This window comes from Danio rerio, chromosome 19, assembly GCF_049306965.1.
Source record: "Danio rerio strain Tuebingen ecotype United States chromosome 19, GRCz12tu, whole genome shotgun sequence".
In the NCBI taxonomy this organism is placed as follows: Eukaryota; Metazoa; Chordata; class Actinopteri; order Cypriniformes; family Danionidae; genus Danio; species Danio rerio.
The window spans coordinates 50,195,444-50,210,000 of NC_133194.1; the positions used below are offsets into that span (position 1 = coordinate 50,195,444).

The 14,557-nt window shown below is 39.6% G+C and overlaps 1 protein-coding gene across 1 annotated transcript in view; it reads right to left on the reverse strand.

Annotated features, from left to right (window-relative positions):
• Positions 1 to 13,567: 13,567 nt before the first annotated feature.
• sdc2 (syndecan 2) overlaps positions 13,568 to 14,557 on the reverse strand; it is a 79,003-nt gene continuing 78,013 nt past the window's right edge. Inside the window, 1 exon segment of the mRNA NM_173223.2 lies at positions 13,568 to 13,818. Within this exon segment, the coding sequence (NP_775330.2) occupies positions 13,655 to 13,818 (164 nt within the window). The 3' untranslated portion in view covers positions 13,568 to 13,654.

The following is a 14,557-nucleotide window of genomic DNA, read 5'->3' on the forward strand; positions in this document are numbered from 1 at the left end:
AGCTCGAAAGTCTGAGTTCATAAGAAACCATTTTCCAAATCCTATCAAGAGGAACCAAGGTGCCATATTGGCATTCATTACCAGTCTGTGTTTAATCAAGAGCGGGAATGATTAAGTGGCAAACTGAGCAGCTTGTCATTTCTATAAATTGAGTTTGTTGTCATGGATTGGAATATGATTCATCTTCTTCACTGAGTAATTTCACTTTTAAAGTTTAAGCCCTCAGTGGAGAGCTGCGGATTATGCAGGGTTTGCTAATAATCGTGAGCGAGCGGCACCTGCGCCACAGACATTGAACGGCTTAAATTGGACCCTTCCTTCACGAGAAGTGCCGTTATTTTTATTTTATTGTTAGGTTGATTCTGTTTTAGTATTTGTTTAGTTCACAGGAACATTAAAGTCGTCATGAAGCTGAAGTTAAGTTGCTTTTTTTCCTCTGTTGTGACGTACATCCACTTAAAATGGTCCTGAAATGGGAAAAAAGCTTAGCAGAAATGAGACGTGCCCTGATAGCCTTGAGGTACGGATGGCCTGCCCAAAATTAAAGACATACAGATATCCATTCCCTAAATGAATCATAAGCCTGCTACAAAGGATTCATACCCCATCATACCCCTAAATGCCTTATAGCCCCGCCCTAAATGACTGATAGTCCTGCCCTAAATGATTTATAACCCCGCCCTAAATTATTGATAGTCCTGCCCTAAATGACTCATAATCCCACCCTAAATGACTCATAACCCCGCCCTAAATTATTCATAGCCCCGCCCTAAATGACACGTAGCTCTGCCCTAAATGCCCCAAGTGACTGATAGCCCTGCCCTAAATGACTCATAGCCCCGCCCTAAATGACTCATAGCCCCGCCCTAAATGACCAATAGTCCTGCCCTAAATGACTCATAGCCCCGCCCTAAATGACTGATAGTCCTGCCCTAATTGACTCATAGGCTTGCCCTAAATGACTCATAACCCCGCTACATACCCCCCTCATAAGACTGTTGGTCCCAGCCTAAATGATTGATAGCCCTGCCCTGAATAACTGATAGCCACGCCCTAATTGGCTTATAACCCCACCCTAAATGACCGATAGTCCTGCCCTAAATGACTCATAGCCCTGCCCTAAATGACTGATAGCCCCGCCTTTAATGACTGAAAGTCCTGCCCTAATTGACTTATATTCCCACCCTAAATGACTGATACGCCTTCCCTAAATGACTCATAACCCTGCTACATACCCCCCTCATAAGACTGTTAGTCCTAGCCTAAATGACTGATAGCCCTGCCCTGAATAACTGATAGTCACGCCCTAATTGACTGATAGTCCTGCCCTGAATAACTGATAGTCCCGCCCTAATTGACTGATAGTCCTACCCTAAATAACTGATAGTCCCGCCCTAATTGACTGATAGTCCTACCCTAAATAACTGATAGTCCCGCCCTAATTGACTGATAGTCCTACCCTAAATAACTGATAGTCCCGCCCTAATTGACTGATAGTCCTGCCATAAATAACTGATAATCCCGCCCTAATTGACTGATAGTCCTGCCCTAAATGACTCATAACCCCACCCTAAATGACTCATAGCCTCGCCCTAAATAACTGAAAGTCCTGCCCTAAATGACTCGTAGCCCGCCTTTAATGACTGAAAGTCCCGCCCTAAATGACTGATAGCCCTACCTTGAATGACTCATAGCTCTCCCCTAAAGGAGTGATAGCCCCACCCCAAATGACAAATGGCCCCGCCCTAAATGACTGATAACCCTACCCTAAATAACTCTTAGCCCCACCCTAAAAGGCTGATATAGTGTTGTCCTAAATGACTCATAACCCTTCCCTAAAGGAACAATAGTCCCACCCTAAAGTACTTATAGCTGAACAACCTCATGCTTTTTTTTTGGGGGGGGGGGGGGGGTTGTTTACCATGGTTTCTGGAATCCAGTTTCCCTGACTCGAACCCTAGTCCACTCCTCTCTGCTTCCCGAGTATGGGAGCCATCCATATGGCTGTCCTTAATCAGTCAGCAGTATCGCCCCCTAGCATTGAACACACAAAACAGCCATATGTACCCACAAGCATATATTTCCCAATTCTCAAAATTATAGCCCTGGGTACATTTTCCTAATGACCCTGTGTTAGGAATTTCTACCTATTAAGTGTGCATGGGTTGTAGACTCGGTATTGCTGTGCATTGTGGGATTGACTGAGTGCACTTCATAATGTCCACTAGTTTGGACACTGCTAGAAATGGCTGCTCCCTCAAATAGTGCACTATTAAGGGTATCGGGGGCGATTTGAGACACAGCCTAAGCGAACATTAGACATGAAGAAGCTTTAATTGAGAGAAATGTCAGAGGCTTGATTACAGTGCATTGGAATCTTCCACGTGACCCTTGCAAACACACACACACACACACACACACACACACACAGACACACACACACACACACACACACACACACACACACACACACAGACACACACACACACACACACACACACACACACACACACACACACACACACACACACACACACACACACACACACACACACACACACACACACACACACACACACACACACACACACACACACACACACACACACACACACACACACACACACACACACACCCACGAGCGCGCGCTTCTCACTCCCGCCCACAGGGACCAATTATTCTGGCTTGGTGCCATTCTGCGGAGGAGTGAGTTTTCCTCTCAACCTGTCAAAAGTTTAATCCAGGAGTCGCGATCTCCACAAATGAACAGTGAGGGAGGAATAATCCAGACAGACAGAGCTGAAGCACACACACACATGGACAGAGGATAAACACTGCTTTATCTGCATTTACCTACATCACTTTAATTAATCGATTGATTGATTGATTGAGTTTAAAATTCATTGGCATGTTGATGTTGATGATGATGACTATAATGGCACTTTTTGATATCACTTATTTGCTGTTAATATAGAGTGCATCAGTTTTTTACAAGTAGAAATGATCAGTTTTGACAAGAGTGCTAAAAATGCTCTGAAGGTTGTGAAGAGTCCAATGAGTATCATCATCATCATCATCATCATCATTATCATGCCGTCTAATTTACATTTAAACATGATATATTTTCATATTTAATTTTACTTTTTTTTATTAAATTGTAATAAATATTTATAAATGAATAAATATATTTATCAACATATTTAATTATATCTAAATATAATAATAAATAAAATAACAAAATACATACTAACAATATATATATATTAATAACAATATAAAAAAATTCATAATAATGATAACAAAATATATAATATTATTTTATAATAAATATAAATATTTCATATTTTATTACATTGAAATAAATTTTTTTATATTAAAAATATATTTAAATATTTAAAAAATATTTAAATATATTCATGAATGTATTTGAATATAATAATAATAATAATAATAACAAGAAGAAGAAGAAGAAGAAGAAGAAGAAAATATATACTAATGAAAAATATACTACTGCTATTAATAATAATAATAATCATAAATACTACTAATAAAATATATTATAATTATTATTTTTATAATAAATATTGGGGGCAGCAAGGTGGCGCATTGATAAGCGCCGTCGCCTCACAGCAAGAAGGATGTGGTTCGAGTTCTGGCTGGGTCAGTTGGTGTTTCTGTGTCGAGTTTGCATGTTCTCCCCGTGTAGGCGTGGGTTTCGGGGGAATTGATCAACTAAATTGGCCCTAGTGTATGAGTGTGTGTGTGAGAATGAGAATGTATGGGTGTTTCCCAGTACTGGGTTGCAGCTGGAAGGGCATCCGCTGCGTAAAACATATGCTGGATAAGTTGGCGGTTCATTCCGCTGTGGCGACCCCTGATTAATAGAGGGACTAAGCCGAAAAAAAAATGAACGAATGAATAAATATACATTTTTTTTTCATTGAATATTTTTAGTGCAACTATATATTGCCAAAAGTGTTCCCACTGAAATGCATGCTGAGAAATCCTGCCAATATATTCTTCAAAACACACACACACACACTCGAGGGCTTTTTTGTTTATATACAGCGAACAAAGGAATAAATCCTGGACATTAGGCTCGCTGTAAATCCCTGATCAAAGCGCAGTGAGTTTCTGAGGTGCCGCAGCTTTTCCACTGGTGGATTTATGCCTGAGTCTTTCTTTTGCCCTTCGGTCACGAGCTCTTATGAAGCCTGAAAGTGTGTTTACTTTAGACAGCATTTCCTTCAAGTTTCTGCATGGTTTGGCACTCATGTCTGGCCTCTTTACTGAATCAGCCCCGGTGGCCTTTTGTGCTCCATATGTGCTCCTCCTTGTCCTCTGATAAATTAAACACAGACACACACCAGCACTGATCACACACACTGTAAGAAACACTTCTGCTTTTGAATTGCATTATAAGAGCTTAATCTTTCTTCACAACAACTTTTAACCACGAAATGTTAAAAGAAGTGACTTTTATTGTCATTAGTATTAGTCTGCAGTGCTGGATTGTGTGTGTTGGTGTTGTAGATTACTCTAGAAACAGCCTGAAGTAAACTTCCAGCACATTTTACACACTCATTTCTCTATTTCGTAAAATTTATATAATTTAAAGCTACTTAAATGTCTAGAAAAGTCACTTTATTAAACTGTAGAGTTGAATTGTCAATATTAAAAGTGGACAGAGCAGAGATCAACATCCCATAATGCAATTCACCACCGCAAATAAACACTAAATGCACAAGCTGTGAATGAACAGACATGTTTCACGGTGCAGGCAGACACTGAGGACAGCTGAACAGAGGCTGGATGTTTGGATGAGGCAGATGCTGCAGATCTGGCTGTGAGAGTAAATCCGTGTACATCTGCCATGGGTAAAGCCCGGCTTGACCTCTCCATTATATGGGGAAACAGAGTTTAGGAGCACACAAACGTTTACACGAGCAGTATTACAGAGTTTCTCTCTTAAAGATTGTTCAATACAACACCCAACATACCCTGCCACAGTTTACTGCTGAATCACCCTATACAGTATTACTGAAATATATCCATCATCTATCCGTTCATCTGTCCATCCATCCATCTATCTGTCTATCCATCCATCCGTACATCCATCCATCCATCCGTACATCAATCTATCCCTTTATCTGTCAGCCCATACATCTGTCTATACATTCATCTATCCACTATTCGTCTGTCCATTCATCCATGTCTGTCCGTCCATCCATCTATCCATCCGTCTGTCCATCCAACAATCTCTGTCCATCCATCCATCCATCTGTTCGTCCATTCATCTATCTGTCTCTCCATCCATCCATATGTCTGTCCATCCATCCATCAATCTGTCTGTCTGTCTGTCCGTCCATCCATCCATCCATTCATCTCTGTCCATCCATCCATTTGTCCATCCATACGTCTGTCCATTCATCCATCCATCTATCTATCTGTCTGTCCATCCATCCATTTGTCCATCCATACATCTGTCCATTCATCCATCCATCCATCCATCCATCTATCTGTCTGTCCATCCATCCATCCAACCATCTATCTATCTGTCTGTCCATCCATCTGTCCGTCCACCGATTTATCCATCCATCTATCCATCCACCTGTCTGTCCTTCCATCCATCCACCTGTCTGTCCATCCATCCGTCTATCCTTCTGTCCATCCATCCATCCATCTATCTGTCCGTCCATCCATTCATCCATCCATCCATTTATCTGTCCATCCATCCATCCATCCATCCATCAATTTGTCTGTCCATCCATCCATCCATCCATCCACTCACACAGCACTCCACCCATCTATCCATCCATCGATCCATCCATTCATTTATTCATCCATCTGTCCATCAATCCTTCCATTCATTTATCCATTTGTGAATCAATCCATTCATCCATCCATCCATCCATCCATCCATCCGTCCGTCCGTCCATCCATCCATCCATCCATCCATCCATTCATCTGTCCATCCATCCATCTGTCCGTCTGTCCATCCATCCATTCGTCTGTCCATCCATCCGTCCATCCATCCATTTGTCCGTCCACCCATCTATCCATCCATCCATCTGTCTGTACATCCATCTTTATTTCTGTCCATCCATCTATCTTTCCATCCATTCATCCACCTCTCTGTCAATCCATCTTTCCATCCATCCATCTGTCCAACCATCAGTCTAACCATCAATCCATGCATCCATTTGTCCTTTTATCCGTTTACCCATCTGCTCGAAAGATGGATGGATGGATAGATGGATGGATGGATAGATGGATGGATGGATAGCAGCATGGATGGATGGAGAGATGGATGGATGAATGGATGGACAGATTGATGGATGAATAGATAGATGGACAGTTGGGTGGGTGGTTGTATGAATGGATGGATGGACGAAGAGATGGACAAATGGATGGACGGACGGACAGATTGATGGATGGACAGAAAGAAGGATGGATGGATGGATGGATGGATGGAGAGATGGACAGATGGAGAGAGATGGACAAATTGATGGATGGACAGATGGATGAATGAAAGGACGGATTGATAAGTTGGGTGGGTGGATAAATGGATGGATGGTTGGAGAGATGGACAAATTGATGGATAAATCGATGGACAGTTGGATGGATAGATGGATGGACAAATAGATGGACAAATGGATAAATGAATGGAAGGATTGATGGACAGATGGATGAATAAATGAATGGATGGATCGATGGATGGATAGATGGGTGGAGTGCTGTGTGAGTGGATGGATGGAGAGATAGATGGATGGATGGATGGATGGATGGACGGACAGATAGATGGATGGATGGATGGATGGATGAATGAATGGATGGATAGACAGATAGATGGATGGATGGATGGATGGATGGAGTGTTGGGTGAGTGGATGGATGGAGAGATAGATGGATGGATGGATGGATGGATGGATGGATGGATGGACGGACAGATAGATGGATGGATGGATGGATGGATGAATGAATGGATGGATAGACAGATAGATGGATGGATGGATGGATGGATGGATGGAGTGTTGGGTGGGTGGGTGTATGGATGGATGAATAAATGAATGGATAGATGGGTAGTTGGATGGATAGACAGACAGACAGACAGTAGGACTGATGGATTATTTTAACAGATGACAACATAATACTTTGTTTCCTGCTTTATTGTGTGCATGTTCAGAGTAAACAAATGTCTCAGCCTGATTAAACTGCAATTGGATTTTAAAGTACAGGAAAACACAATAATGCATGTAGAACGTGTCAGATGACGCATTAAATCAACAGTGAGAGACAGATTTAGTTTATATTAGTTAAACAATACAACAGAACTGTATTAGTGATTAACTCCATTTACATCAGCTAAAATTAGTAAAAGCTTTTGCAGATTTCATCATGAGTTTAGTTTAATTAACATTAACGATTAACTACTGAATTAATCTTCACTTCATTGTAAAAACTGCTGGATCCCACACAGATCATTCATGTCACCCCAACACAATTAAGTTAACTTAACAAATGAAAGTGGATTGAACTTAAAAAGTTAAGTTGTAAAAAAAAAATCTCGATATTTGTGTAGTTTCAGCTCATTTTAAATAAAACAAGCAAGAAACAACATTCCTTCTGAGTGTATCAGAGCCTTATTACACTGTGATGTCTTCAAGATCTCAAGAGTTTTTAATATATATATTTTATTATTTGTTGTTATTTCTTTTGCTTGTTTCTTTTATTTTGGTTTATGTATTTGAATTAACATTGTGTATGAAATGTGCTTTATAAACACTGTTTGATAGCACTATAAATAGTCACAAAATATTCAGTCAATATTTCAGCATTTACATCAGGTTAACACAGGAAAATGTTTGAAATATTCAACTGATTAACCAAGTGAGTCTTCAAGCGTTTGGCTGGGTTATGAACACCACTGCAAACAGCACTCTAAAGGTTTCAATTATAAATAATAATTCACAATATACTGAAGTGCCCATAACACACTCAATAAAAGATTTATTGGATGTGCTATTTTTTTTTGAAGGTAAACAACACCTATATATATAATTACTTGCAAACATTTACCTCTAAATGTGTGCATCCAATGAATATTTGTTCAGTGTACCAATATAGTGTGCATTGTCATCATCACAACATATTGAATTATTAATATCAGTACATGTCTACCCTTCCATCAAATAATAATGAGAAGATATAGCAATTTGGCTGCGGGCGTGATGTTGCAGAGTAATATTCAGATTTCTCAGGCATTTCTATTCTGCCAGACACGGATCTGAATAAGAGAAGCAGCGGGATCACGCAGAGGTACAGTAATCCCACAGGAGAACCAATAAAGATTAATAAATACAGAAGTAATCTGCAGCGCTGAGCCCGTGTGTAAACACTCTCTGTACAAATCCCTTCATACTGTCACCGCATGTGAGAGATTCCACACACACACACACTTGTACAGCTATCTTTATGAGGACTTCTTATAGCTGTAATGATGCTTTTACTGTACAGACTGAATAATTTCTCCTCTACCCTTAAACTCAACACTCAGGAGACAATCTGTGTGTTTACATTTTTAACCAAGTCATTCTATGTGCTTTTTGAGCTGGTATTGCTATACTTGTGGGGACATTTGGTCCACACAATTTAAGGAATACAAGTTACACACACACAGTATTGTCTGTCTTTAACACAATGGATAATCAGACAGATAAGCAGGCAGACATTATTGATGGAAAAAAGATGGAATGATAGAATGTTAATATAAGATAGAACCGATGTAATGACAGATCGGCGGATGGATAGAAAGGTAGAATGATTGACAGAACACATTTGAATGATAGAGAATAATACTAGAACAACAGATAGAACAAGAGTCATGCCAGAATGAAGGGATAAGTAGGAAAAGAGTGATAGATGGAAGACAGAACACTAGAAACAGTGAAAGATAGATAGAAAACAGAGATTATAAAAAGACAGGACAACAGAAAGATAGATATGATGAGAATGATAGAACCAGAGAAATTAGAAATAAATGACTGAGATGGATGAATGGATGGACAAATAAATGGACAGACTGAAAGATGGATGGACAAACAGGTAGGTGGATGGAAGGAAAGATGGACAGACAGATGGAAGGATGGATAAATGGATGGATGGATGGACGGCTGGATAGATGGATGGACAAACGGACAGATAGATAGAGGATAGAAAGATGTAGATTGTTGGACATTGATAAATGGATGGAAAGAAGGAAGCGTGGATGAATGAATAGATAGATGGATGCACAAACGAATAGATGGATGGATGGAGAGATGGACAGATGATTGGTAGGATGGATAGACAGACAGGCGGAAGGATTGATGGATAGATAGATGGACAGACAGACAGATGTACAGACAGATGGAAAGACAGATTGAAGGATAGATGGACAGAAAAATAGACAAATGGAAGGATGGACAGACGGATGGATGGATAGAAAGACAGACAAACAAACACAGATGGAGGGATAGATTGATGGACGGATAGATGAAAAGACTGATGAACGAATGGATGGATGGAAGAATTGAAGGATGTTTAGACATACAGACACAAGGGATGGATGGATGGAAGGACAGATAAATGGACAAACAAAAGGATGGACAGATGGATGGACATAAGGACAGACAGAGAGATTGATGGATAGACTGGTGGACATAGGCAGACAGATAGATGAACGGATAAATGGACAAATGGAAGGATGGATAGACAAATGGATGAATAGAAGGACAGACAAACAGACACAGATAGGATGGATGGATTGTGATTGATTGATGGAAGGATAAATAGAAGGATGGATGGATAGATTGATGGACGGATGAATGGAACTATAGATGGAAGGATGGATGGATAGATTGATGGACAGATAGATGGATGGATGGACGGATAGATAGAAGGATGGATAGATTGAAGGATGGATGATAGATGGAAAGATGGATGGAAGGATAGATGGATAGATTGATGGACAGATAAGTGGAAGAATGGATGGATTGATTGCAGATAGATGGATGAATAGATTGATGGACAGATAGATGGTTAGATTGATGGATGGATGGATGGATGGATGGATGGATGGATGGACGGACGGATAGAAGGATGGAAAGATAGATTGAAGGATGGATGGATAGATGGAAAAATAGATGGAAGGATAGATTGATGGACAGATAGATGGTTAGGTTGCTGGATGGATAGATGGATGGATGGACGGATAGATAGAAGGATGGACAGATAGATGGAAATATGGATGGGTAGACAGACAACATCAGACGGACAACAATTAAACACGCACTAACAGGATGAATGCATGCACAGACAGACAAATAAATCAGTCACAGACGAGCAGATTTAGGCCACAATGTTTATTCAGTAGTGTTGTTTTAACTTACAGGTACAATACTGTCTGCTTTTGTACAACTAAACAAAAAAAAAAAGAAAAGAAACAAAAGAATTTACCATTTCATTCTGCTGTGCGAACACAAAACCGCGACTCGGGCCGGTCTGCCGTCTAGAGCCACAGACATCTGCACGCTTCCAAATGGTAGGCACTTTTAAGGCAAGGTTTAAAACATTTGTGAATATACATTTATATATAATTCTATATAGATTTCCCCATACATGAATAAGTAATCGGATGCGAAGGTCAGATGTCTACTCAATAAAACCAAACTAACAGCTAACAATCAAAGAAAACAACCAATAAAACAGAACCTTGACTGTGGCCGAAGGATTACGCAGCAATAATGTGAAAATCAAGAGTCTTTGGGTGTGTGTGTGTGTGTGTGTGTGTGTGTGTGTGGCCAGAAAGCTCACTTCAGTCGACAGAGCGAGTTTAATCTAATTATACCGGTTTTAAAAATGTTTAGAGTCGCCAAACTGGCCGATCAGCCTCATTTTAGCTCTTTCACACCATTCCAAACTCGTCCACCGCTGGAAAACGAGCTCAGAAATAAGAAATTCAATGATTTTCCCCCAATTGGGACGCTACGATGTAAAAGAATATCCATAATGAGCAGTTTTCTCTATTTGGCGATTCCTATTTTCATGTTTCCTCATTTAGTTTTGCTTTTGCATTGTAGTATGGGGTCTTGATCTCTCTTCCTGCAACTTTTCATCTTAAAAATATCAAAATAAGGACTTTTATTGTCATTATTAATAGTCTGCAGTGCTGTATTGTCTTGACTATATTAACACTACAAACACCCTGAAGTAAACTTCCAGCACATTTTCTGTTCTTCTACACACTTATTCCTCTATTTCTTATACTTTGTATGATTATAGCTCCTCCAATGTCAACAAAAGTGCCTTAAACTGTAGAGTGGAATTCTCAACATTAGAAGTGGACAGAGCAGAGATCAACATCCCATAATGCAATTCACCACCGCAATTAAACCCAATAAACACACTAAATATGGATATTGTTAATCAGCAGTGTGGATAGTTTGGGCCGCGTAAAAGTACAGATCAGCTCTACTCTCTGCAGGAGCTCATAAAACAGATCAGCAGTGTGTGTGTGTGTGTGTGTGTGAATCAGATTAAACTAGCATAAAAAAATTTTCGAGTCGCCAAACTGGATGATCAGACTAATTTCAGCTCTGTAAAACCGTTCCAAAACCCGCACGGAATTATTAAACTCAATGATTTTCCACTGGCGGCGCTACACTGTACTAAAATATCCGTGAATTAGAAGTTTTAAGTATTTTGAGATTTACGTTTTAACTTTTCCTCATTTATTTCTGCTTATGAATTGCATTATGGGAACTCTAAACCTTGAAAGATTCAGAAAACGTGACTTTTATTGTGATTATTAATAGTGTGCAGTGCTGTCTGTGTTGGTGTTGTATATTACGCTACAAACACCTTGTAATGACCTGCAGCACATTTTCTGTTAGTTTACACACATATTCCTCCAGATATTACACATTATATTATTTAAAGCTACTAAAATGTCAGTAAAAGTCACTTTGTTCAACTGTAGAGTTGAATTGTCAACATCAAAAGTGGACAGAGCAGAGATCAACATCCCATAATGCAATTCACCACCGCAAATAAACCCAATAAACACACTAAATATGGATATGGTTAATCAGCAGTGTAGATAGTTTGGGCCGTGTAACAGTACAGATCAGCTCTACTCTCTGCAGGAGCTCATAAAACAGATCACCGGTGTGTGTGTGTGTGTTTGTGTGTGTGTGTGTGTGTGTGTTAAAAATGTTTGGAGTCGCCAAACTGGACGATCAGCCTCATTTCAGCTCTGTAAAACCGTTCCAAAACCCGTGCAAAATTATTAATTTCTATGATTTTTCCAATGCCGGCACTACAACTGAGCAGAAATATTCATAAATTAGCAGTTTTCTCTATTTTACGACTCATGTTTTAACTTTTCCTCATTTATTTCTGCTTTTAAATTGCATTATGGGAACTTTAAACCTTGAAAAGTCCAAAAAACATGACTTTTATTGTGATTATTAATAGTGTGCAGTGCTGTATTGTCTGTGTTGGTGTTGTATATTACTCAACAAACACCTTGTAATGACCTGCAGCACATTTTCTGTTAGTTTACACACCTATTCCTCCAGATATTACACATTATATTATTTAAAGCTACTAAAATGTCAATAAAAGTCACTTTGTTCAACTGTAGAGTTGAATTGTCAACATCAGAAGTGGACAGAGCAGAGATCAACATCCCATAATGCAATTCACCACAGCAAATAAACCCAATAAACACACTAAATATGGATATTGTTAATCAGCAGTGTGGATGGTTTGGGCCGCGTTACAGTACAGATCAGCTCTACTCTCTGCAGGAGCTCATAAAACAGATCACCGGTGTGTGTGTGTGTGTGTGTGTGTGTGTGCGCGTGATCTTTTCATCCATGATCAAAGCAAACGCAATACGGGGCTCCAGAAATCAGCCTGGGTTTCTTCATCTAACAGACGAGAGCTGCTGATCTATGCGAGGTTTTAAATGGCACTGCTTGATTTATTTGACCTACAAACAGTGGCGAACGCAACGCACGGGTCTTTAAACAGATTATCAGCTCTGAGCACCAACAAAACTCATAAACTGAGCGGGGAAACATTGAGACATTGGCTTGGGAAAACTACAGAAAGGCAATTTTTTTTTGTTCAACATCTGAGATAATGATAAATTAATAAACACTTTGATGATAAGCAACCATCAGACATGCTGGGAACCCAAATAAATGAGCCGAAATCAAAATCAGGATGATGAGAAATGAAATCAGGACTGATACAGAACAATTATACGCAATTATTCCACTTTAAAATGTCGTCTTTACAAATACATACTGCTACAGTTAAAAAGTAGTCAGCGACTAAAAACAGCTGCTTTGACAGAAGACGGATGCAGAAATCCTCAGCTTTACACATCTGCTCCTTTCTTTCTCAGCCGTTTCGATACACGTTTAAATACAGAGAGATTTTGCTTGCGCTCTTGTTTGTTTTCGTCATAAAAAAAGAGGAAAGAAAAGGTCTTAATTACAATACTCTATGCCAAAAGCTTTCCTTAATGTTATTTATTTTTTCCTCAATCATTTCTTTTAATAATGCAGAAGGAGTTTGTCGTAGTCACTGATATTGAAGTCATTTTATGCGTAAAACTCCTTGGTGGGAGCTTTCTGATAGGCCGCTCCGGACGGTTTCCTCTCTCCCAGATCGTAGCTGCCCTCGTCCTTCTTTCTCATGCGGTAAACCAGCAGGAGGATGAGGAAGATGGCGAAGAGGAAGCCGATCACTCCTCCTGCAATCACAGCTGAAACACAGAAGTGGAAGAAGAAACATGAGTGTGTGAAAACACAGTATATATATATATGCGGTCATAAGTATTCACCCCCTCCACAAATATCCAAGTGTGTGTGTTATAGAGTAAAACACAGTATACAGATGCACTTATAAGTATTCACCCCCTCAACAAATGTCCAAATGTGTGTTATAGAGTAAAACACAGTATACAGATGCGCTTATAAGTATTCACCCCCCTCTACAAATGTCCAAATGTGTATGTTAGAGTAAAACACAGTATACAGATGCGCTTATAAGTATTCATCCCCTCTACAAATGTCCAAATGTGTGTGTTAGAGTAAAACACAGTATACAGATGCGCTCATAAGTATTCACCCCCTCAACAAATGTCCAAATGTGTGTTTCAGAGTAAAACACAGTATACAGATGCGCTCATAAGTATTCACCCCCTCAACAAATGTCCAAATGTGTGTGTTAGCTTGAATTGGAAAGCACGAGTAAGTCTGCTGTCTTGAGGTGTTATAAAGTTGATGAGACCTTTTAGTGCCGTTGCAAACATCCTTGATGTGAACAGAAACAGGCTCAAACCTGACCAGCTAGAGATGCTACTTTTCATTAAGAAGATCATACATTTCCTTCTGTGAAACTTACTACAGTGATGACAGTAAGAGTTGGGGTGCAGTTTACTGCACATTACTGGCTTTGTGGCATTTTTTTTGAGCTGCTGTTTATTTTTATATTGGATTTTT